The sequence below is a fragment of the Acartia tonsa genome, chromosome 11 (assembly GCF_053477335.1).
Source record: "Acartia tonsa isolate MP-2025a chromosome 11, ASM5347733v1, whole genome shotgun sequence".
In the NCBI taxonomy this organism is placed as follows: Eukaryota; Metazoa; Arthropoda; class Copepoda; order Calanoida; family Acartiidae; genus Acartia; species Acartia tonsa.
The window spans coordinates 21,392,737-21,417,313 of NC_137270.1; the positions used below are offsets into that span (position 1 = coordinate 21,392,737).

General features: G+C 33.4%; 5 protein-coding genes and 1 long non-coding RNA gene across 7 annotated transcripts; all 6 read left to right on the forward strand.

Moving 5' to 3' along the window:
- Positions 1 to 672: 672 nt before the first annotated feature.
- Positions 673 to 2,813, forward strand: LOC145332829 (uncharacterized). The gene is made up of 4 exons (XR_013884334.1): positions 673 to 1,171; positions 1,776 to 1,869; positions 2,376 to 2,481; positions 2,715 to 2,813. It is a non-coding gene; the product is annotated as an uncharacterized LOC145332829 (long non-coding RNA).
- A 645-nt stretch (positions 2,814 to 3,458) lies between these two features.
- LOC145332043 (uncharacterized) lies at positions 3,459 to 5,400 on the forward strand. Its single transcript, XM_080176951.1, has one exon. The coding sequence runs from the start codon at positions 3,841 to 3,843 to the stop codon at positions 4,744 to 4,746; it is 906 nt and encodes a 301-aa protein (XP_080033077.1). The 5' UTR covers positions 3,459 to 3,840; the 3' UTR covers positions 4,747 to 5,400.
- Positions 5,345 to 8,581, forward strand: LOC145332042 (uncharacterized). The gene is made up of 4 exons (XM_080176950.1): positions 5,345 to 5,487; positions 5,926 to 6,028; positions 6,317 to 6,393; positions 6,888 to 8,581. Exons 1-4 carry the CDS (start codon positions 5,417 to 5,419, stop codon positions 8,083 to 8,085), a joined length of 1,449 nt encoding a protein of 482 aa, XP_080033076.1. The 5' UTR covers positions 5,345 to 5,416; the 3' UTR covers positions 8,086 to 8,581.
- Positions 8,582 to 8,583: 2 nt separating this feature from the next.
- LOC145332040 (uncharacterized) lies at positions 8,584 to 16,044 on the forward strand. The gene is made up of 4 exons (XM_080176948.1): positions 8,584 to 8,660; positions 9,313 to 9,433; positions 13,601 to 13,677; positions 14,395 to 16,044. The coding sequence occupies exons 1-4, from the start codon at positions 8,599 to 8,601 to the stop codon at positions 15,632 to 15,634; spliced, it is 1,500 nt and encodes a 499-aa protein (XP_080033074.1). The 5' UTR covers positions 8,584 to 8,598; the 3' UTR covers positions 15,635 to 16,044.
- Positions 16,012 to 18,951, forward strand: LOC145332041 (uncharacterized). Its single transcript, XM_080176949.1, has 4 exons — positions 16,012 to 16,126; positions 16,474 to 16,594; positions 17,177 to 17,253; positions 17,503 to 18,951. Exons 1-4 carry the CDS (start codon positions 16,059 to 16,061, stop codon positions 18,701 to 18,703), a joined length of 1,467 nt encoding a protein of 488 aa, XP_080033075.1. The 5' UTR covers positions 16,012 to 16,058; the 3' UTR covers positions 18,704 to 18,951.
- A 2,052-nt stretch (positions 18,952 to 21,003) lies between these two features.
- LOC145332047 (uncharacterized) lies at positions 21,004 to 24,575 on the forward strand. 2 transcript variants are annotated; one of them, XM_080176957.1, is made up of 5 exons: positions 21,004 to 21,315; positions 21,427 to 21,544; positions 22,356 to 22,432; positions 22,842 to 23,915; positions 24,419 to 24,575. In XM_080176957.1, exons 1-4 carry the CDS (start codon positions 21,245 to 21,247, stop codon positions 23,881 to 23,883), a joined length of 1,308 nt encoding a protein of 435 aa, XP_080033083.1. In that variant the 5' UTR covers positions 21,004 to 21,244; the 3' UTR covers positions 23,884 to 23,915; positions 24,419 to 24,575. The 2 variants fall into 2 exon arrangements, with proteins under 2 accessions (XP_080033083.1, XP_080033082.1); XM_080176956.1 differs by having other exon boundaries at positions 22,842 to 24,575.
- The last annotated feature ends 2 nt before the right edge of the window (positions 24,576 to 24,577 follow it).

Below are 24,577 nucleotides of genomic sequence, written 5' to 3' on the forward strand. Positions count from 1 at the left end.
CAAGCTTAAAGTCCACCAAAAAATACATTTTAAGGTGAAGAAGTGTCCTGAGTGCGGGAAAGAATTCAACACTCCATCAAAATTAGAATTACACTTAAAAGTTCACACGGGCGAGAAACCATTTTCATGTGAGATGTGTGGTAAAGCATTTAGAGCAAACTTTATGTTGAAAAAGCACATTTCAAACAAACATAGTGGCACAGAACGCGAAAAACCATATCCTTGCAAAGAATGTGATAAATATTTTGCTACAACAACACAGTTAGCTCTACATTTAAGAGTGCATACAGGCGAGAAACCTTTTGTTTGTAGATTTTGTGGTAAAAGATTCAAATTACAAACCAATGTTACAACGCATGAAAGGATACATACTGGGGAGAAACCATATACTTGTGACGTCTGTGGCAAAAAATTTGGACATGTTACACCCTTCAACTATCACAAAAGACGGCATACGGGTGTTCGGCCATTTTCATGCGAAGTTTGTGGCAAAGGCTTCTTTCAAAAGTGTGATTTATTAATTCATACAAGGATACATACTGGAGAGAAACCGTATTCATGCGAGGCCTGTAACAAATCTTTCTATTCCACATCTGAATTAGCTAAGCATAATAAAACAGCTTCGCATTTAAATATGGTGAAAACTGCTAGTGATATTGAAGATTCGTGAATATGTAATAGTTATTTATCGTATCATATTATAGACAGCTTTCCGCGGATATGAAAATGAAAAATTTTAAGATTAAAACCACTTTTGGTAGGCCCGAGGGACCGAAGTCACAGGCTACCAAACTAGTATTAATTTTATGATTTTATTTTATTATTCGTGGGAAGTTGTCTATGATATGATAGGATACGAGATTTTTCAGTATGGCTCGGAACCGGTTCAAATCCAGTGGATTAATAGGCTTTGAATCTACACTGAAAGTTTATTTATTGTCATAGTTATAACTAAAAAAGTTGCTACCTACCTGATTCTTTACACTGAAATTTTATTATTTAATTACCATTATTATGCCTTTTTATTTGCCATATGTAACTTTAAAAATCTCATTGACCAGTGATCTTAATTTGATATTGTTATATTGTATTTAAAAACGTATTGAATGTTTCAGATAAAATGTTAATGTAATTCATTGAAGATTTCACCAAACTCGTACATCGTCAAAAGGTAAGAAATAATTATGTACAAACTCTGTTTTTTGCTTTCTAAAGCATTTTATTTATTTCTTCTAATTACCTACTGTGTTTGTGGCCTTTTTGACAAAAGGCATCTAATGTTCACTTCTTCCACCAATTCACACAAAAAATTGTAATGCTTTCTCGTCATTTTTATGCCTTAGGGTCATCTAAAACGGTGGTCTCCAAAAGTTTTCTGTCGGTTCTTTCTTCTGTTGATTTGTTCGTTTTTTTTTAAAGTTACAGGTCAACTTATAAAACATTATATGCATCTTTTTTAATATTATTCACATATTTGAAGAAAAAAGACGCATATTTTGTTTTATAAGTTGATTTGTAACTTTAAAAAAAAAAAAAATTTCTTCATTTTTACCTGTTCAGAGACCACCTGGAGCTCCGGAACCTAGAGGCCTATCCAAAAAAAAATCTTAAAACTTCGTGAAATTCATCATATAAGAATGATTTTATCATCAATAACCTATCCTCTCAGTCCAAAGATAAAGCCTAGGTGCCAGGTTTACGCAAATGTGTCAATACTTCCTCCCCTCTTTTTTAACAATTTACATTTGCATTTTAATATTATATTTTAAATCTAGAACCAACAATGAATGTGATAGTAGTACCAAAAGATAGAAATGAAACTACTGAAATTAACAACCAACAAGAAAATAAAAAAAGCAAACATAAAAGGTAAAATATTTACTGAAAATTTAATTAAGCCTAATCAATTTGCGTTACCTACTAAAAATAGTCATTAAAACATTAATCGATATTTTCATATCTACCTAGGATCTTTTTTGTTATGTCAAAGCTCAAAAAAAAAAAATATGTAAATATTACCCTATATGCTAAAGTGGCTGAAAGTATGAGCGTCTATACAATATTAATAGTCCTTGTCAGATTATAGCGGGGAGGGCGTTATCAAGTCCTACCCCACCCCTCTTTGATTTATAATCCTGTTGAACACAATCCCCCACCTAAAAAATGTCAATCTTACAATCCTTCAAAAGTAAAGGTTAGGGGAAGGAGGAGGGGGGGGGGCAATGCAACAACTCATTCGTTGAAAAAGCATATTTTTTTTGTTCTCCTCAGTGTGTCACTTGATGATTTTATTTATGGAATTCACCCCCTTCCCAACCCTCTGTTAAGTCAACACATCGTTTTACAAGTATTTGACAAAATATTGATATTTTTAGGGAACTATTCTGCAAATTAGAATCAGCCAGATGTCTAACTCAAGAAGCTCTACAGATGTGCAAACATAACTTGAATGATAAAGATGACAACCAGTGGATTGATAATGTAAGTAATTCCTGTAATTTTCCATAATTCTCCCTTCCTCCCCTCGGAAGTGGGTGAGGAGGGCTCAAAATTATTGATTACTTTTATTGAATTTCGAGTGTTTGTTTCCAAACTAATTGTGTCCAAACTTTACAAGCAATAATTTCAATCTGCATAAGGGGACTATTTAGTTTATCACCATTGATTTAGGTTGATTTAGATTGAATAAATGTTACATATTCTTTTTTTCATAGATTATGGAACCCTTGTCGAAGATAATCGAACTTTTTGCTTTAACTGTGAAAGCTTTTGGAGATTCTTTACAAGACAAAGGAATTGATAATTAGAGTTAAAAGGGGGGAGGCGGATGTGCCACTTTTTGAAACCAAAACTAAAAGTCAAAGGAACTCAACTAAAAAAAGAGTTACAGGTCTGAGATTTTGCATGGCAGTTGCTTAATAGGGGTACAATATGGAACTGTAAAGAAACGGCGGCGCAACCGCTGAAAACCGCCGAGAAAAGGCAAAAAAAAATTCGGCGGGAATTGCCGGTTTTCGGCAGTTGCGTCGCCGTTTCTTCACAGTTCCATATTGTACCCCTATAAAGCAACTGCCATGCAAAATCTCAGACCTGTAACTCTTTTTTTAGATGAGTTCCTTTGTTGACTTTTGGTTTTGGTTTCAAAAAGTGGCACATCCGCCTCCCCCCTTTTAATTACCAAGCAATTTAATCTAATGAAGGAAGATATTGATAAATAATTTCTGTCAAAAATAAGTTGGTTAAAAAAAAGCAATAGTTTTGTTCCATTAATTAAAACATCCTGCATGAAAGAAAAGAAGCCTACCTAGTGGTTATAGAAATTTTTATGTTTTAATGTGGCTGAAAAATGTATTATATTTTTGTTGTCAGATTATATTTTTTTCTACTTAAATCAAAAAATACCTGTCTCTTTTGAAATGTTGGTAAATAATAGTTATCAATGACGAATATTTAGAAAAACTTGAAGACTATCTTGAAATTAAACCTATCAAAAATATAGATGTTCGCTTAGTCAGCTATAAAACTGAAGATCCAAGCAACAAACTAGAACCTGAAACAATTGTCAAGTCAGAAAATGATTCTTCTGCTGTAAATATTGAACATTTAGAAACGGAATTCAAACAAGAGATCACATTTTCAGATGAAGACTTAGATGAAGAGTCTAATGCTGATTTAGATTATGATGATAACTTAGAGGACAATTATACAGACATACTCTCAATATCTGATAAAATAAATGAAGGTAAAGGGGAAAGAGATACTTTGAAAGTAAGAAAAAAGAAAAAGAAAGTTAGTCAGAAAAATTCGCCAAAGAAAGAAATAATTTCAAATGAGGATGGGATGTTTCCCTGTATTAAGTGTGACAAAACTTACACATCCAAAAATGGCTTATTGATACATGCGCGAGTAAGCCACACAGGCGAGAAACCATATTCCTGTGATATATGCAAAGAAGCTTTTGCTAGAAAAGACCAATTAACAGCTCATACAAGAGCTGTGCATACAGGAGAGAGACCATATTCTTGTGATATTTGCGGCAAGACTTTTATTACCAGAAGTAATTTTACTATACATAAAAAGATTCATTTAAACACCAAAGCTTCTTGTGAAATCTGCGGAAAAGTGTATTCATGTAGTGCAATATTAAATCAACACAAAAAGATACATTCAACTGATAATCCGTTCAAGTGCGATGAATGCGGAAAAAAATTTATAACAAAAACTAAACTGAAAGAACACTTGATAACTCACATGAGTGAAAAGCCATTTACATGTGACGTTTGTGGCAAGGGATTTTCTCAGCTTGGTAACTTTAGTCGACATCAGAAAACTCATACAGGAGAAAAACCCTATTCTTGTGACATTTGCGGCAAAACATTTGCTTGCACCACTGGCTTGAACATTCACAAGAAAACTCACAGTGAGGTTAAACTGTACAAATGTTCCATTTGCGAAAAATCGTTCAAATTATCAACCCACTTAACTAGACACGAAAAATTGCATACTGGCAAAAATACTTATCCTTGCGATGTTTGTGGCAAGACTTTTGTTCAGAATAACATGCTGACACGCCACAAAAGAACACATACAGGGGAGAAGCCGTTTTCATGTGAAGTTTGCAGCCTATCCTTTTATTCTAAAGGTGAACTGGTGAAGCACAAGAAGGTGTCGACAAGACATATGAATAACATGAAGTTATTGGTGGAAAGAAATGGAGATAAGGAAATTGATGGTTTAAAACATTAAACTACGGATTAGAATATATAGATATTTTTGCTATAGGATTTTACAGATTCCCTAAATTCCGGATCTAGTTCAATATAACTATTATCTCCAAAAGTAAATGAACTTCAAAGAGTGCTAACGGCTAAACATTGGAACGTTTATGCTCGCACAAAATTTTAAAAGACTAAAGAAGGGCTTCAAATAATCGAAAAGGATTACTCAATAATGCATTTCACACGTTTTTCTTCAGTGAAGCTTTCCTTGTGCATATTAGGATCTTGGCTATTTTAGATTATTTATATGCTTTCTAATGTCGCTTAAAACGTGTTCGGGTATGACTTGTAAATTGTACGTTCATCCGTTTGGCAGTTAGCAACATTTAATGTTCATAGATATTTGGAGACAATCGTTGCCAGGAACATTTTATTGCACTAGATCCGAAAATTTTGTTAATCTGATCATTAACTTTTGTCTGATCTATTATCATACTTGCTTTTCTATTTTTTTAGCATTGAGAAAAGATTCTTTGCAATGCCATTTTTTTAACAAATGAATGTTGATTTTAAAGTCAATTTTTACACGTTGTACCTGAATTTTTATTATTTTATTCTTATTTATTTATTGAATTTGTATGTATTTTACTTGTTGTCGCTAATGTATTTATTTCAGATAAAACTAATGTTTTGAAAAAATGGAGTTTGTAGAGACAACACCTGATATTAAGTCTTTAAAAGATGAAAAAATACAAACAAATCACAGCAGGTTAGTTATTTAGCGTATCGTATTAAAGTCAGCTTTTCGCAGATATTAAAATTTTTTGATTAAAGGCAGTATTACCGATTCCGAAGGTCAAGACTAGCAAAACTGGTATTATTTTATGATTTTATTTTAATATTCGTGAAAAATTGTCTTTAATACGATGCGTTTCTGTACATGATTGTTCAGAATGGCTGAGAACAGGTTCTAATCCAGCGGATATTAATCGGTTTTGAAGCTATAGCGGAAAATCAAATGGATTATTGAATTTAGAAAAAAAATAATATGTTTATCCATCCCCTCCTCATTTTTGACTCTAGTGAACTTAAAATTAGCCCCTTAGTGCCTTCTATTCCTTACTTAACCTAACCTAAAATAAGCATAAGTGTTATTTTGTATCTGGTCTATTTATGGTTGAATTGAAATTGTCTTCATTATTTTCAGAGATGTAACGGTCAAGATTGAAACAGCTAGATGTTTAACCAAAGAAGCAATACAAATATTTCAAGAAAATATCTTTGAGGACCAATCTCAATGGTTTGATAATGTGAGTATGGAAAAATAGGGAGAATATTTTTTTTGTTCATTATGTTGACTTTTAAAGATAAATTGCTTTAAATGAAACCAGCTGAGGAAAGAAAGAGTCACACTGTTCACACACATTAATTTATTGCCAAGCCCTTCTTAATTTTCTTTTATTGATGATGCATAGGTAATAATATTTTTCTTTTTTTTCTCAAAAATTCCATTAATAGTTTATTATTATTGATTTTTATTACCTATCTTATATGATCATTGATCAAAGCTGCTTTAGATTAATACATTTTTATATTAGGTTGTTGGTCCTCTGTTAAAAATAATAAATCTGTTTGCTGTCTCTATAAAATCATACGAAGACTTTCTACAACTAGAAGGAACATGATAACATTTTCTTAAAACTTGAATATACATGAAAATACACATTTTAATTTATTAGAAAAATAGTTAGATTTTGTTGGTATGTAAGTCAACCCCCCCCCCCCCTCTCCCCCACCCTTCCTAGACCATTCGCATGTCTTTGAGGTAAATTGTAATGAAGTTTTAATTTTCGATACCCAAAATAATGATTTTGGTGAAAGCCACATTTTGTTTATTGTAAGATCATCTCGTAAATCAAAGTACACACTTAAATAACTGAAGGTAAAGGGGAGGGATTTGGGAACTCGTTATTTTATCCCGCTAGAAGGTTCACTTTATTAGAGAATATGAAATCTGGTGAAAGATATAAGTAATAATAAATCCATTCATGCTAATTAGCATTTCACTTTTTAAATAAAAAATAACCTTGGTGTACGTACGTGGATAATTTTCTGACAGAAATAAACCAGTTAATATTATAATTAAATTGTTATCATGAAATTGTTTACAGAAAATGAAATCAAATTTGATTTGAATGCAGTATCTTTAAACAGCAAATTTGAAGTGAAATCAGAAAACAATGCAAACTCTAATGATGATGAGACAAAAGATTTATTTAAGAATGATTGTTTTGACTCGGACAATGATAATGATCCAACATTTGATCCAATTGTTAAAGAAGAATTTGAAAATAATGACTTTAAAGATAGCGATAAAAAAAATGAAATAGGTTTTACAAAAGTGAAAAAGACCAAAAAGAAAGGTCTGAAAAAGAAAGTTATAAAGAAGAAAGCTCCTGTCAAATTTGATGGTTGCAGATATTGCATGAATAAACACACAGCAGAAGATATAAAACAATACTCATGTGATTCTTGTGAAAAGAGTTTTAAATGTAATGAACATCTGATCCATCACAAACAAACCTACACTGGGGGCGAGTCTAAACGTTTCTCTTGTGATGTTTGTGGGGTGTCATTGTGCACAAAACAAGTACTGGATGGTCACATTAAGAACAGACACCAGGGACCATATCCTTGTGACATGTGTGGGAAAGAATTTCCAACATATTTCTCTATGAGACAGCATAGGAAAGTAAGCGCTTGTCTGGACAAAACTGACCCAACATGTCCCATATGCGGCAGAGCTTTTAAGAATAAAAGTCAGGTCAAGATTCACATGAGCGTACATTCGACAGAGAAACCATTTACATGCGACGAGTGTGGCGATAGCTTTTCAAGGAAACCAAACTTGTTGCGCCATCAGAAAACTCACAGTGATGAGAGACCTTGGTCCTGTGACATCTGCGGCAAAACATTTAAATTAAATAGCATTCTGTCTATTCACAAGAAAAGGCATAACGAAGTGAAACAATTTAAATGTGACATCTGCGAGAAATTATTTTCATCCCTGGATAGTGTTATTAGACATAAAAAGATTCACACAGGCATTGGGTTATATCAGTGCAAGTTTTGCGAGAAGGCCTTTACTGCAAAGGACAAACTGGACCGCCATGAAAGAACTCATACCGGAGTCAAGCCGTTCCATTGTGAGGCTTGCAATATGTCCTTCTACTCGAATGCTGAACTGAAAAAGCACAAGAAAATATCCATTAGGCACGCGGATAATGTGAAGAAAATGGGAGAAAGAAATGACGATGCAGTTAAAGACTTGAAAGATGAAACAGTTGACTATGATCTTATGAAATAGATATTGTTATAAAAGTTAGATTTTCAACAAAATGTTTTAAACTATTAGGAAATGATATTTGAATGTCAAAATATAATATTAATAATTCTGAAAAAAAAATTATTTGTATACCTAATCAAATTTGTATTTGAATTTTTTTTGTAGTTTTAAAAGTTTCAGAGTTTTCTCTTAAAAGTTAGTAGGTAAGAAATATTGATATTTTATTTTATTTAAAAACTTTCAAATTACGACCTAACTATTGATTCATTGAAGCAACTAAAAAAATGGTTTCAATTCCTGACAAGTAGATGATTGATTTACAAAATATTTTCAAAAATATGTAATTTTATGTTAATTAATCAATAATGTAATGTAATATTGTAATTGTTTTTGTATCTATCTATTAATTTCTACTATACTGAAAGTATGTTATATCTATCTATAATGTACCTGAATTGTAATTACTATTATGAATTCAATTTATTTCTGTTCTGTTAAAAATGTATATATTTCAGAACAGTTAGGCTGCTTATAATGGAGGTTTTAGAGACAATGCCCACCAATAAGAAAGAACTGAATTATGTTAAACACAGCAGGTATTTTACTTCGTAGCGGAGCTACGCTACATTTAGAAAATGTTCGACTTTCAAAGACTTAAAGGTTTAAAGTTTAAAAAATGGGGTAATTTTTTTCGCGTATTTTCCGTAAATTTATGTTTAACTATGTTAAATGCTCTTATTAAGTCAAACTGTCCTTGATTATTACAAACTGTATAATGTATATATAAATATGAAATGGTCAATGGTCATAATTAAGACAGTGTGACTTAATAAGAACATTTGAATACATTGTTACACATAACTTCAGGAAAAATATGCGAAAAAAATACCCCATTTAAACTTCTTAGCTTTCATTTAGTATTGTTTAGGTACTATTTTTTACTAAAGGGTATAATTTTGGAATAATATCTTTTGTCGTCTTATTAGTTTTTCTTTAAAATTGGCCAATAGAACAACCAAGAAAACGTCAATTACAGTCGGGCAGACAAAATACAATAAGTACAGAGGTTTAAGATTATGGAAAGAAAACGAAGTAGTGGTTTTTGTCGTATTTTACAGTAGCACTTGATTTGTTATGTAAGATAAATGTTAATGATTGCCCCGCATGGTCTTGAAATAAGAGAAATGCTAATGTGAAAATACGCTACTTTGTTTTCTTTCCATGATCTGTAGTTTGAAATGTTTTTAGAGTTGCCACAATCAAGCTGAAAACTGCAAGTGGCCTCACTAAAGAAGCAATTCAAATATTTGAAGAAAACATATTTATATCAAATCTTGAAGAGAGGAGAAATAATCAGTGGCTTGAAAATGTAAGTTTTCATTTTAAATTTCAACGTTTAAGCAAAAGTACACTATTGAAATGTCTGAATGTTAAGGTTTAAAAAATGTAGACAATCATCTCTTTGATTGCAAGACCATTGTCTGGAAGTTCTAACTGTAAATCAATGCTAGTAAGTTGCGCCTGTTTACTGGCCAAGGCCATTCCCCTAACCTCTTACTGGATGAACAATCCGACCAATAAATGAGGTCCATATTAGTGAACTAAATTGACGACAATTTTTCCCATGTCAATACATCCCCGTATATCATAAATCCATTGACATAAGGGGGGGGGGGGAAGTTTTGCCACTTTCGCTTACTCCGTGATTATTGGGCTGGGTATTAAAGTTAGACTATAAGTTATTTGGGATAAAAGTTTACTTTTGGGTAGTAGCTCACGTATTTTTAATCATTTTTTGGATAACCCCACCCCCTAGCCCATCGGGGCTCAAAAACCCCCTAAAAATGAACCTAACCTTAATTTTCTCAGGAACAATTTGACCAATTGAGATGATTTTTTAAACTTAAGCTTTTATGCTTATAAACTAACTTATAGTTTAGAAGTCACCCCCCTGCCGCCAACCCCTAGCCCTCCGGGGCTCCAAAAAACCCTAAAAATGAACCTAACCTTAATTTTCTCAGGAACCATTTGACCAATAGAGATGCTTTTTTAAACTTAAGCTTTTATGCTTATAAACTAACTTCTAGTTTAGAAGTCACCCCCCTGCCGCCAACCCCCAGCCCTCCGGGGCTCCAAAAAACCCTAAAAATGAACCTAACCTTAATTTTCTCAGGAACCATTTGACCAATAGAGATGATTTTTTAAACTTAAGCTTTTATGCTTAACAACTAACTTCTAGTTTAGAAGTCACCCCCCTGCCGCCAACCCCTAGCCCTCCGGGGCTCCAAAAAACCCTAAAAATGAACCTAACCTTAATTTCTCAGAAACCATTTGACCAATAGACATGATTTTTTAAACTTAAGCTTTTATGCTTATAAACTAACTTCTAGTTTAGAAGTCACCTCCCTGCCGCCAACTCCTAGGACTCCGGGGCTCCAAAAAACCCTAAATATGAACCTAACCTTAATTTTCTCAGGAACCATTTGACTAATAGAGATGATTTTTAAAACTTAAGCTTTTATGCTTATAAACTAACTTCTAGTTTAGAAGTCATCCCCCTGCCGCCAACCCCTAGCCCTCCGGGGCTCCAAAAAACCCATAAAATGAACCTAACCTTAATTTTCTCAGGAACCACTTGACTAATAGAGATGATTTCTTAAACTTAAGCTTTTATGGTTATAAACTTACTTTAAGTTAGAAGTCGCCGCCAACCTCTAGCCCCCCGGGGCTCAAAAAAACCCTAAAAATAAACCTAACCTTGATTAAAATTTCTTATTTGAAGAGTTAGAGGTACATTTATTAAACCAAATATGCTTATTTTTGGATGTTAATGACATATTTGCTGAAAAAATTAGAATCGGCCTCCAGGTTCAGGTGCTGCAGGCCTCCAGGTCCACTCTGGAGACAGGTAAAATTAAAATTTCTTATTTGAAGAGTTAGAGGTACACTTTTTAAAACAAATATGCATCTTTTTGGATGTTATTGACATATCTGCTGAAAAAATGAGAATCGGCCTCCAGGTTCAGATGTTGCAGGCCTCCAGGTCCACTCTGCAGACAGGTAAAAATTAAATTTTTTATTTGAAGAGTTAGAGGTACACTTATTAAAACAAATATGCTACTTTTTGGATTTTATTGACATATCTGATGAAAAAATTAGAATCGGCCTTCAGGTTCAGGCGCTGCAGGCCTCCAGGTCCACTCTCGACAGGTGAAAATTAAAATTTCTTATTTGGAGAGTTAAAGGTTAACTTATAAAACAAACTATGAATTGTTTTTGATGTTAATAACATACTTGAAGATAAAATTTAAATCGGCCTCTAAGTTCAGGTGCTGCAGGTCTCCAGGTCCACTCCTGAGACAAGTAAAAATTAAAATTTCTTATTTGAAGAGTTAGAGGGCAACTTATAAAACAGAATATGGATCTTTTGGCTGTTATTACTATTTCTGAAGAAAAATATTAGTTTGGCTCCAAGTTCAGATATTCACCTGGCCAGCTGCAACCAGCGGTCACCAAGACGCAGGTAAAAGTGTCCATATCAAAAAGTATCAATGAATATGATACCTAACATGTCTTAAAAAACTGAGAAAAAAACAGCGAAAATATCTGAAAATACCCCCCCAAAAGCCATCTGGAAGCCTGCAGTACCTGGAGGCCGATTTTATTTTTTCTTTAAATATGGTAATATTATCCAACAAGATGCTTATTTTCTTGTGAATTGACCTCTAACTCTTAAATTAAGAATCTAAATTTTTTCATGTCTAGAGTTGAACTGGAGGCCTGTAGTACCTGAACTTGGAGGCCGATTTAAATTTTATCTTCAAGTATGTTATTAACATAAAAAACAATGCATAGTTTGTTTTATAAGTTAACCTCTAACTCTCCAAATAAGAAATTTATTTTTACCTATCCAGTGTCCACCTGGAGGCCTGTAGGACCCGAACCTGGAGGCCGATTTTAATTTTTTCAGCAGATATGTCAATAACATCCAAAAAGAAGAATATTTGGTTAAATAAAAGTACCTCTAACTCTTCAAACCAGAAATTTTAATTTTCACCTGTCGAGAGTGGACCTGGAGGCCTGCAGCACCGGAACCTGGAGGCCGATTCCAATTTTTTCATCAGATATGTCAATAAAATCCAAAAAGTAGCATATTTGTTTTAATAAGTGTACCTCTAACTCTTCAAATAAGAAATTTTAATTTTTACCTGTCTCCAGAGGGGACCTGGAGGCCTGCAGCACCTGAACTTGGAGGCCGATTCTAATTTTTTCAGCAGATATGTCAATAACATCCAAAAAGATGCATATTTGGTATAATAAGTGTACCTCTAACTCTTCAAATAAGAAATTTTAATTTTACCTGTTTCCAGAGTGGACCTGGAGGCCTGCAGCACCTGAACCTGGAAGCCGATTCTAATTTTTTCAGCAAATATGTCAATAACATCCAAAAATAAGCATATTTGGTTTAATAAATGTACCTCTAACTCTTCAAATAAGAAATTTTAATTAAGGTTAGGTTCATTTTTAGGTTTTTTTGAGCCCCGGGGGGCTAGAGGTTGGTGGCAGGAACGTCTTTTTAACTTAAAGATAGTTAATAACCATAAAAGCTTAAGTTTAAGAAATCATCTCTATTAGTCAAGTGGTTCCTGAGAAAATTAAGGTTAGGTTCATTTTTAGGTTTTTTTTGGAGCCCTGGAGGGCTAGGGGTTGGCGGCAGGGGGATGACTTCTAAACTAGAAGTTAGTTTATAAGCATAAAAGCTTAAGTTTTAAAAATCATCTCTATTGGTCAAATGGTTCCTGAGAAAATTAAGGTTAGGTTCATATTTAGGTTTTTTGGAGCCCCGGAGGACTAAGGGTTGGTGGCAGGGGGGTGACTTCTTAACTAGAAGTTAGTTTATAAGCATAAAAGCTTAAGTTTAAAAAATCATGTCTATTGGTCAAATGGTTCCTGAGAATATTAAGGTTAGGTTCATTTTTAGGGTTTTTTGGAGCCCTGGAGGGCTGGGGGTTGGCGGCAGGGGGGTGACTTCTAAACTATAAGTTAGTTAATAAGCATAAAAGCTTAAGTTTAAAAAATCATCTCTATTGGTCAAATGGTTCCTGAGAAAATTAAGGTTAGGTTCATTTTTAGGGTTTTTTTGGAGCCCCGGAGGGCTAGGGGTTGGCGGCAGGGGGGTGACTTCTAAACTAGAAGTTAGTTAACAAGCATAAATGCTTAAGTTTAAAAAATCATCTCAATTGGTCAAATTGTTCCTGAGAAAATTAAGGTTAGGTTCATTTTTAGGGGGTTTTTGAGCCCCGGGGGGCTAGGGGGTGGGGTTATCCAAAAAAATGATTAAAAATACGTGAGCTACTACCCAAAAGTAAACTTTTATCCCAAATAACCTATAGTCTAACTTTAATACCTAGCCCAATAATCACGGAGTAAGCGAAAGTGGCAAAACTTCCCCCCCCCCCCTTATATGTATTTTAGGTTTTGGAACCTCTGCAAAAAATCTTAGAATTATTTCCTGACATAATCATATGTATTTTAGGTTTTGGAACCTCTGCAAAAAATCTTAGAATTATTTTCTGTATCTATGAAATCTTTAGAAGATTATGCACAAAATGAAGGAACAAGATAACAAATTATAAGATACCTAGCTTTTTAGAATAACACTCAAATTAAAAATTCTTTGCTTTTATAGGTATTGATCAAAGCATTTTTAAAAAGTTTTTAAAAATTTGAGAAAGGAGGACTTTTTATCACGTATTTTCTGTTAATGTGTGTGTTTTGTTTTAAGACTTTACAACTAAAAAATTTTACATGGCAGTTGCTTTAATTGGGTAAAACGTGGATTTGAAGAAAAAAACGATGGCCGAACCGCCGCTACCGCCAACAACTGCCATTTTTTTCGCTTTTTTTTGCCAAATTAGACAAATCTGAATCATTTGAGAAAAGCTTTTTTTCTGAAAAATTTCAACCTAATATTCATCTGATACTTTTTTGGTATACCTAGTTATAGATGTTTTTAATTTTAAAGTGTCAAGAGCAAAGAAGATGATAAGTTTGTCCTTAATGATTAAAACTTGTCTAATTTAGCGACAAAAAGCTTTTTAGAAAATCGGTGGGATATCCTAGCTGTTTTAGGAGGTTCTGCCGCCATTTCTTTATAGTTCTTTATTGTACTTCCTTAGAGCAACGGCCAAGCAACCTGCTTTGAAGTCTAGAACACATACGTTTACTGCAAACCAGAAAGAAAAATGTCCCTATTTTATAAAATAAATATTTCTTTAGATTTTTTTATATGCATTGCTTGAAACGATTTGTTATCATGAAAAAAACTTTAGACCATGATATAAAACTCGAAGGATTTATTAACTCAACAACAAGTAATAGTTATATCAAAACAGAACATGAAAAAGCATCTATTAAAAACGATTCAGATACAGAGTATATAGAAAATTCAATTAAAGATAATTGTTTAGAATCTGATAGTGAAACATTTGAAAATTTAGTTAAAGAAGATATTGAAATGAATATGGACAATGTGAAATTTGAGCACTTTGACGAATTAGATGAAAACTCTTTAGATTATACCCCTTCAATTGTAAAGAAATCTAAAAGCAAAAAATCAACTAGCAAAGTTGAAAATAGGATAAAAAATAAAACAAAGCCAACTAAATTTAAAGGTCCTGGATATTGTAAAGAATGCAAGAAAGATCACGAAGAACCTTTAGAAGGAACCGCTAAGGAATACCCTTGTGGTTTATGTGATAAAAGTTATAAATGCATCAGATATTTGAAACGACACGAGAAATTTCATGCTGGTAAGTTTAAATGTGAATTTTGTGGGGTTGCAGTAACGACCAAGGATGTTCTGGAAACACATATAAATAACAGACACAAGGGACCTTATCCATGCGAAATATGTGGTAAACTCTTTTCATCAATATTTGCTATGAGCAAACACAAAGTTTTTCATGGAAAAATAATACCCCCCAAAAAAATCGAAATTTTAAAGTGTCCAATTTGTGAGAAAGAATTCAAAGGAAAGTTTAAATTAAAGGAACACATGAACTGTCATTCAACGGAAAGGCCACACACCTGTGATATTTGTGGAGCCAGCTTTTCTCATAAAACATCTTTTTTTACGCATAAAAAAATTCACAGTGAAGATGAACCTTATTCTTGTGACGTTTGCGGCAAAACATTTAAATTATCTCAATATCTTGCCATCCACAAAATGACCCACACTGATATAACTTTTAATTGCACTATGTGTGAAAAGTCTTTTTCATCTAGAAAAGGTCTGTGCCTACATAAAAAGATTCATACTGGTATAGGCCTAAAACATTGTAGCTTTTGTGAGAAAACTTTTGACAGTAAATATAAGCTAACAAGACATGAAAGAACTCATTCTGGTGTGAAGCCATTTCATTGTGAGGCCTGCAATATGTCGTTCTACTCAAATGGAGAATTGGTGAAGCACAAAAAGTTGTCAATAAGACATGCAGATAACATGAAGAAAATCGGAGGGGGAAGCAATGAAGAAGTAGGTGAATTAAAAAATGAGACAGCTGATTAAATTTGCCGATTATTAGAAGAGAAAACATTGCATATGTTATCTGAAATTGATTTTTTTTTTATTAAGTAGACAATGTAAAGAGATTGTTGCATGAAATGCATTTGAACTTAAATTAGTTAAACCAGTATTCAGGGGTATATATTTTGCACAAGATTAACTTTTTCCCCGGCTACAAAATATTTCATTTCCCTCCAACCACCCCCCCCCCTCCTCCCCCTAGTTTTTTTCCCCTAAGGAGGGAAGAAAATGTTTCAGTGCCAACTCTTTATTTCACTCATTTTTTTTACCCCTCCAATATATTGAAAGTATTTGTTATCCATTTAAAGACAATTGTACCTGAACTTTAATTGTTAATTATCATTCTAAAGTATCAAAAAGTATTTGTTTAAATAGGTAAGAATTTCAGAAAATCAAAGATTTTAAAATGGAGGTATTGGAAACAGACCATCAAAATAAGAGTGTTATAGAATTTAGTTATGGAAAATATAGTAGGTAGGTACCTAGAATTTTATGTATTGATAATATTTCATAATTTTTTTTTTTTTTAATAGGGGGGGGGGGTAATATTGTAAGCTTACTAGTCCTTTCCTAAATATCTAAAAAAATAATTGACAACAAATGGTTTAATCAGGGGCTGCGCTATTCAGCCAACTAATTCCATTTATAATTGCCGAAAATTAAATATTTTGCTGGAATAAAGTTGTAGAAAAAAGGGAAGGGGGTTGAGGAAAAATTTTCACCTAGAATTGTTTGTCAGAATCATATTCCCTTTCCCCTGAGTTTAATTATACTTTATCTTATTGTTATTAAAATAAAACTTATAAAACCTTTTATTATAGAGATGCCACTGAAAAGCTGGAAGCTGCTAGATGTTTAACAACAGAATCTATCCATATATTCCAAGACAATATATTTACAACAAATAATGAAAATACAAAATATAGTCAGTGGAGAGAAAATGTAAGTATTTTAATAATTGATTTTATCAGGTACCGCATTATATTATACTAGCGGCTTCGCCCCTAGCCTCTAGGGGCTTTGCCCCAAGAGGTTTGATCAACCTAATTTTTCGTATTTTATATCTAAAAAGAAAAAGTAAAAAATAATTTTTTTGGGGGGGGTGGTATTTTTCATTTTTTGGGGGGTTGGGGGTGTCCCACCCCTCAAGAAAATAGCTTAAAACCATCATAGGACCAGTAGGTATATTCCCTGAAGAGTAGAGCCTAATCGGTTCAGTGGTTACTGAGATCTTAAGCTTCAGACGGACAGACAGACATCGTTCTACTTTGTATTATAGATATCAAAATTACATTTCAAAACCCGTTAATTCTATCTCATTTGTTTAACCCTTACCTAATAGTAAAGGTAAAAGGTAGATATAAAAGTAAAGTATTAGTTGGATGATAAATAAATAAATGCAATGTAAGAAATGTTAAGTTTTTAAATTATGAGCTATATAAAGAAATAGGTAAACTTATTTGTGCGACGGTAAAAAAAATTTTGTTTAAAGCTCTTCAAATAAAGTATTAAATTTTGTTTTAGGTGATAGAGCCTTTGCTGAAAATAGTAGACTTATTTGCTGTATCCATGAAATCTTTTGAAGATATTTTGCAAATTCAAGGAACATGATAACATAAACATTTTTAATAGTGGCAAATTAAAATTAATGATTATTTTGAAATTTGGCGCAAAATAATGAATTTAATAATATTGAAATTGATAGCTTGTAATCTATTCTAATTCTATTTTTTTAATTTTTGTTATAACCTTACTCAATCAGGATTGGTATTTTTTCGATTAATGATAAGTCATCAAATTTTTTTTTAATTTGATGAATAAAAAGAAAATTGTTAACATGAAATTTATTCAGAAAATTCAATTGAATTTGAAAGAAATGATAAAACTTCAAATATAATTGTCAAATCTGAATATGAAAAATCTCCCATTAAAAATGACCCCTTGGAATCCTATGATGAACTATCTGAGAATCATATTAAGGACGATATTGAAATGCATGTGGATAACCTGAAATTTGAACAGTTTGATGACATTGACGAAACCTCTTTAGATTTTACCCCCTTTTTTGTTAAAAATTCAGAAGATAAAAAATTAGAACCTGAAAAAGTAAGAAGATCAAAAAAGAAAACAAAGTCAGCCAAAATGAAAGGACCTGGATATTGTGAGGATTGCAAGAAGGAACATATTGATCATGTTGCAGAGGGAGAAAAGAAAGAATATCCATGCAATTTATGTGAAAAAAGTTACAAATGCATCAGATATTTAAAAGTTCACGAAAAACTACACTCTGAAAAATTTAAATGTGAATTTTGTGGGGTGTCAGTTACAACAAAAGATGCTCTGGAAAGACACATTAATAATAAACATAAAGGACCCTATCCATGCGAAATTTGTGGTAAACTTTTTTCTTCCATTAAGGCATTAGGCCTCCATAAAAGCCACCATGGGAAGATCAAACCAACCAAAAAAATTGAGATTTTCCAATGTAGCTTATGCGAAAAAGAATTTAAAGGAAAGTTTAAATTAAAGGAACATATGAATTGTCATTCCTCTGAAAAGCCACATACATGTGACATATGCGGTGCTAGTTTCTCCCATAAGGAATACTTTATTAGACATAGAAAAATTCACAGTGAAGAGGAACCATTTTCTTGTGATATATGCGGCAAAGCATTCAAACTAGCCCAGTATCTTGCTATTCACAAAAAGACTCATAATACAGATATAACATTTAACTGTGATTTGTGCGATAAATCTTTCTCATCAAATTCTGGCCTAATTAAGCATAAAAAGGTTCACACGGGTGATGGACAATTTGAATGTGCACTTTGTGATAAAACTTTTATATATAAATATCGTTTAACCCGCCATGAAAGAACCCATTCTGGTGTTAAACCTTTTCATTGTGAGGCCTGTAATATGTCTTTCTATTCTAATGGAGAATTAGTTAAACACAAAAAGTTGTCAATAAGACATGCTGATAATATGAAGAAAGTAGGAGGTAGTAATAATGAAATAGTTGATGAATTCAAGAATGAAAATGCTGATTAATAATCATATAGAACAATATTTTCTTTAAATAATGTGCCAGGGGGTTTTGTTATATATTTGAAAGCAATGGATTGAGCAAGACAATGGAAACATAACTGAGAGTCTGAGATATTTGGTCAATTTGTGTTTGGATCCAGGTTTAGATGGCAACTCTCTAAATGTTACCTACCATTTTTATATAAACTTAGCAAAATAAAACAATACACATATAATTAGCAATTAGAAGACACTATGAAGCCTCCACAGGGTTGTCGAATTGGGCACTTTTTTTGATATTGGGCGGCCCAATTGCCCAAAAGGGTTTTGGGCGGGTTTTAGGCGCCCAAAAGTGGTTTTAGGCACCCTTTTTGGGCAAATGTCGTAAAAAACATATAAAAAGGATATGAAATAGCCTAAAACCATACCGAGACTTATTATTAGAAATAAAATAGCCTGAAACCATCTCAGGACCTATAAAAGCTCCACTGGAAAGGAGAACCATATCGGTTCAGCAGTTAGCGAAATCCTTCTCTAGATACAAAAAAGCTTACTAATCTATATAGTTAACTAGCGGCTACGGCCCTAAAGGCCTCTTTGGGCACTTGAGAAGGGGAGAGTCAAAGGGGGGGGGGGGGAATGTGGTGACTCGTCACACGACATACCAGCAATTTTATTTTGGGTGCTACTCCCTTAGTTTTAGAGATAATTGGGTGAAATCTTTTTGGTTGTGTCACTAATTACCCCAAGTTTTGGTATTTTTCAAAAAAACGGCGGCGGGACCGCCGTCCGCCGCCGTTTTCCACCGCCACAAAAAAAAATTTGTATTGCATTTCTCGCCGAATTTGGCGATTTGGAATCATTTGAGACCCTGAAACTTAGTCATTTTTTTCAAATTCTCGTTTATTATAGTATATCTTAAATTCAGTGCTACTCTTGTGGTTTTAAAGATATTGAAACAAAAAAACGGCGGCGGTACTGCCGCTCCCGCCGTCTACCACCGTCGCCAAAAAAAAGGTCAGTAAAAAATATTTTATTAAAAAATGGCGGCGGTACCGCCACTCCCGCCGTCCGCCGCCGTCAAAAAAATTTTTTATTGCATTTCTCGCCGAATTAGGCAATTTAGAATCATATGAGACCATGTTATTTTTTTCAAATTTTTTGTGGCGGTGGCGGATAACGGCGGCGGCGAGGGCGGGAGCAGGCTTGATTGTCATGGGAAAATTTTTGAAAAAAATAACATGGTCTCATATGATTCAAAATTGCCTAATTCAGCGAGAAATGCAATAAAAAACTTTTTTTTGGCGGCAACGGTAGACGGCGGGAGCGGCGGTACCGAATTTGAAAAAAAATGACTAAGACTGTGGGGGACAGGGTTGCTTGTAAGGGGAAAAAATTTAGAAAAAAAATAACATGGTCTCAAATGATTCCAAATTGCCTAATTCGGCGAGAAATGCAATAAAAAATTTTTTTTTGGTGGCGGCGGACGGCGGGAGCGGCGGTCCCGCCGCAGTTTTCTTAATTCAAATGTTTTTCACTTACCAACCTAAACAGATTTTGTTTCAATATCTTCAAAATTACAGGAGAAGTACTGTATTTATCAAGTCCCCCCGCAGGGGTGCTTGGAAGGGCAAAAATTTTTGAAAAAAATAACATGGTCTCAAATGATTCCAAATCGCCCAATTCGGCGAGAAATCCCGCCGCCGTTTTTTTGGGGCAATTAGTGACACAACCAAAAAGATTTCACCCAATTATCTCTAAAACTAAGGGAGTAGCACCCAAAATAAAATTGCTGGTATGTCGTGTGCGAGTCACCACATTTTCCTCCCCCCCCCATTGATAATCCAAATATTATATTAGATTTGAAAAGAAAAGTAAAAAAAAAATTTTGGGGGGGAATAATTTTCTTTTCTTTTTTTTTGGGGGGGGGGGGTTTAGTTTAAAAAAATTTTTAAAAAGTTTTTGGGGGAGTGTAATTTTTTTCTAAGGGCGATTTCTCTTAGGAGGGTGGTGGTACCCTCCCCCAAAATAGTTATAAACCTTCCCAGAGAAGCTACCCTGTTAAGGAGAACCCGATCGGTTCAGCGGTTAGCGAGATCCTTCGGTACAAACACACAGACAAACACACACATCCTGTTACTTTAGTATAAGGATATCACCCAAAAAATAGGCCCGCCCCCCTCTTTTTTAACCCCCCCCCTCTTTTTAAACCCCCTCCCCCTTTTCTCTTCCCCCAAAAGGGGATGCCCAAAACTGCCCAAAATGACCTTATATTGGGCGGCCCAAAACCGCCCGCCCAAAACTGCCCGCCCAAAAGCGCCCGCCCAAAATGACAACCCTGAGCCTCCATGATATAAACAAACTTAAAGAAATATGTCAAGAATATCATTGATTTTATTTTCCATCTTTCATACCTAACCCACATTCTTAAATTAGTAATATTACAAGAGATAACAACTTTTAGTCTTATGTACCTGAAATTCAGTTGCTTCTATTTTCTATATGTAGATAGGTATTATTTTTATTGAATATACATTTTTCAGAAAGTGTAGCAAGGTTTTTAAAATGAATGACTTGGAAACAGCAATTGATAATAAAATAGTGAATGAGCCCAAATATGAAAAACATTATAGCAGGTATGGCATATATATTTAAAGTATTTAAATTTTCTTCTATGTAGTTTTAGATATATCAAGATATAATTTAGACTGTTTTTGCCAATTACTTATTTTTCTTTTATTTTCTAGGGAGGCAAATGAAAAGCTTGAAGCAGCTAGATGTTTAACTAAAGAAGTAATCCATATTTTTCAAGACAAAATCTTTACAAACTATGAGGATGCGAAACATAATTTATGGATTGAGAATGTAAGTATTCTTTATATATTGTAATCCTTATAATAAAGTAACAGGATGTCTGTTTGTGTGTTTGTATGTTTGTACCGAATATCTCTCGCTAACCTACTATTAATACCTCGCTACTATTACTATTTTGGGGGAGGGTACCATCACCCTCCCAAGAGTAAACATTAATCACCCCTAGAAAAAAATCCTCCCTCTCCAATTTTTTTTTTAACTAAAATTAAAAATGTGGGGTGGTCGTCCCCCCCCCAAAAAAAACAAAAACAAAAATTACTTCCCTCCCCCCCCAAAAAAATATTTTTCCTTCTTTTTAAATCTGAAATAAAAAATGGGTATTGAATTAAACTCCCTCTACTTAAGTGCTCCTAGAGGCCTCTAGGGGCGTAGCCGCTAGTTTTGGATAATGAACTAGTAAAACTCAAATAAGCATTAATTTAAATGTGAAGTATTATTTTCGGCGGTTTCCCTGAAAGTGCCTTGTCGAGCACGAAAAGTAAAACAAAGGGACTACATTTCTTGGCTGTATTGCATAGTATAAGTTTTAAAAAATGCAGGGATCTAAAGGGATAAGACATTTCTTGATGAATTAATGTTTATCCCCAAAAAATTACATCTGAAGATTAAAATTATTGGTTGAAAAGCTTGGACACTAATAATTTGGAACAAACCAACTAAACTTCAATTAAAATACCCAAAGTTTTCGAGTCAACAAATAAGATAATTAAAACTTAAAGCTTTGGGAACTCCCCATTTTCCTACCAATCTTCTTATTTTATAACTTATTAAACTTTTTTGAACGCAAATCCTTTTGTTAAAGGTATTAGAACCATTGTTGAAAATAGTAGATTTGTTTGCTGTAACTATCAAATCATTTGAAGGTCTACTACAAAATGAAGGAAAATGATAACATAAGCAATCAAAATATTTATTTTAGAAAGAAACTTTGAAACGAAAAAATTGTCTAAGAACAATAAGAATAATTTTATTGTAGTTTTCCTTGAAGGTAGAATTTTAGCTAAACGGGTTTGCACCCTTTTCACAAAATAGCCTATAAATGGGTTAGGTTTGGTTAGGTTAAGTTGTTAAAGTTAGTTTAGGTAAGCAGCACACATTGCTTAGACTACCGCAGGGGCTTTGTTGCATTAAATTGTTGCAATTCTGTTTGGGGGTACGTCCGTTTTATACCTAGTTAAATATTATTTTAGTATTCTTAATTTAAGTTAATGTGACAAACGTTGGGATTGGGAATGATTGTTTAATTGTCCTTTATAAATGTGAGTTTGTTATCATTTAAGTTCAATCTAGAAAATGGAATAAAACTTGAAGTTAACACAGCAGCAGAAAAAAATGAAAGTTTTATCAAATATGAAAATGAAAAAGTTGACATTAAAAGTGATCCTCTCGATGCAGTCGACGGTGAGAGTCCAGTTATAGATGATGATCCAGGATCTGACAGTGAAAATTTTGACAATTTTGTAAAGATAGAACAAACAGATGAAAGTGATCTTAAATATACATGCAATTTATGTGGAAAAATTTACAAATGTATTAAAGCTTTAAAAAAACACGAAAAGTTTCACGCGGGTAAGTTTAAATGTGAATTTTGTGGGGTGTCAGTAACTGCCAGAGATGTCCTGGAGAGACACATAAACAACAGACACAAAGGACCATATCCATGTGAATTTTGTGGAAAACTTTTCTCGTCTGTCAGGGCTGTTGGAAAGCACAGAGACTCAAGCCACTTAGGAAAAGCCAGACCCCCAAAAAAGGTTGAGATTCTGAAATGCACAGTCTGTGAGAAAGAATGCCACGGGGAAAGAAAATTAAAAGAGCATATGGTTTGTCATTCTACAGAAAAACCTTATACTTGCGACGTATGTGGCACGAGTTTTGCCAGAAAGTCATCTTTTTACATTCACAAGAAAGGGCACAGTGAAGAACAGTATTCTTGTGACATATGCGGCAAGGCATTTAATCTTCCCCAGTATCTTGTTCTTCACAAGAGGACTCATACTGATATAACATATAATTGTTCAATGTGTGAAAAGACTTTTGCATCAAAATCAGGCCTAAGAAAACATGTGAAAAGTCACACAGGTTTAGGATTATATCATTGTGACCTTTGTGAGAAAACTTTTAACGCTAAATACATGTTAACACGTCATGAAAGAACTCATTCTGGTGTGAAGCCATTTTATTGTGAGGCTTGCAATATGTCGTTCTACTCAAAAGATGAATTGGTAAAGCATAAAAAGTTATCTAAAGGACATGCTGATAATATAAAGAAAATGGGAGGAAGTAATGATGAAGCAGCTAATGAGTTAAAGAATGAGAAAACTGATTGAAAATTTTATCGATATATTATTTCAGTATAAAGGTTAAATTATTAGTATTTGTTGAATAATTTATTTGTTAGACATGAAAATTATCATTAAAAACCCAAAAATTCTCAAGATTGACCTTTAAATTCTTGTTTTTTTGTTTTTAATATTTTACATCTTTTCAAACTGTTTGTACCTAGTAAGTTGGATTAAGGGGGAAGGGGGGAGGAAGTATTGACACATTTGCGTAAACCTAGAGTATAGGCTTTATCTTGGACTGAGAGGATAGGTTGTTTAAGATAAGATTAATTTTATATGATGAAATACCAGCAACTTTAAGATTTTTTTTATAGGCCTCCTGGAGGCATAGAGCTCCGGAACCTAGAGACCTATTAAAAAATCTTATAGTTGCGGGTATTTCATCATATAAGAATGATTTCATCTTTAATAACCTATCCTCTCAGTCCTAAGGTATAGCCTATACTCCAGGTTTACGCAAATGTGTCAAAATTTCCCCTCTTTAACATGCTCTGACCAACAAAACTGCAAATTCCTATAGGTATTTTAGGTAGCTTACTATTTCATATTTTAGATAATTCAATGCTCATTGTACCTGATTTGTTGTTATTGTTATCAACTTTGTGTTATTTATTATTTGTATAACTATGTAGGTATTTGTTATTTGTGTGATAATGTGGATTGTGTATATTTCAGAATT

Coding starts and splice junctions, on each gene's coding strand:
- LOC145332047 (XM_080176956.1), top strand. CDS start 21,245: ATGAATGACTTGGAAACAGCAATTGATAATAAAATAGTGAATGAGCCC. Junction 21,316..21,426: donor TATGAAAAACATTATAGCAG/GTATGGCATATA, acceptor TTTATTTTCTAG/GGAGGCAAATGAAAAGCTTG. Junction 22,433..22,841: donor GAAGGTCTACTACAAAATGA/AGGAAAATGATA, acceptor TAAGTTCAATCT/AGAAAATGGAATAAAACTTG.
- LOC145332041 (XM_080176949.1), top strand. CDS start 16,059: ATGGAGGTATTGGAAACAGACCATCAAAATAAGAGTGTTATAGAATTT. Junction 16,127..16,473: donor AGTTATGGAAAATATAGTAG/GTAGGTACCTAG, acceptor CTTTTATTATAG/AGATGCCACTGAAAAGCTGG. Junction 17,254..17,502: donor GAAGATATTTTGCAAATTCA/AGGAACATGATA, acceptor TGAAATTTATTC/AGAAAATTCAATTGAATTTG.
- LOC145332042 (XM_080176950.1), top strand. CDS start 5,417: ATGGAGTTTGTAGAGACAACACCTGATATTAAGTCTTTAAAAGATGAA. Junction 6,029..6,316: donor AATCTCAATGGTTTGATAAT/GTGAGTATGGAA, acceptor TTTTTATATTAG/GTTGTTGGTCCTCTGTTAAA. Junction 6,394..6,887: donor GAAGACTTTCTACAACTAGA/AGGAACATGATA, acceptor GAAATTGTTTAC/AGAAAATGAAATCAAATTTG.
- LOC145332043 (XM_080176951.1), top strand. CDS start 3,841: ATGTTTCCCTGTATTAAGTGTGACAAAACTTACACATCCAAAAATGGC.
- LOC145332040 (XM_080176948.1), top strand. CDS start 8,599: ATGGAGGTTTTAGAGACAATGCCCACCAATAAGAAAGAACTGAATTAT. Junction 8,661..9,312: donor AATTATGTTAAACACAGCAG/GTATTTTACTTC, acceptor AAATGTTTTTAG/AGTTGCCACAATCAAGCTGA. Junction 13,678..14,394: donor GAAGATTATGCACAAAATGA/AGGAACAAGATA, acceptor GAAAAAAACTTT/AGACCATGATATAAAACTCG.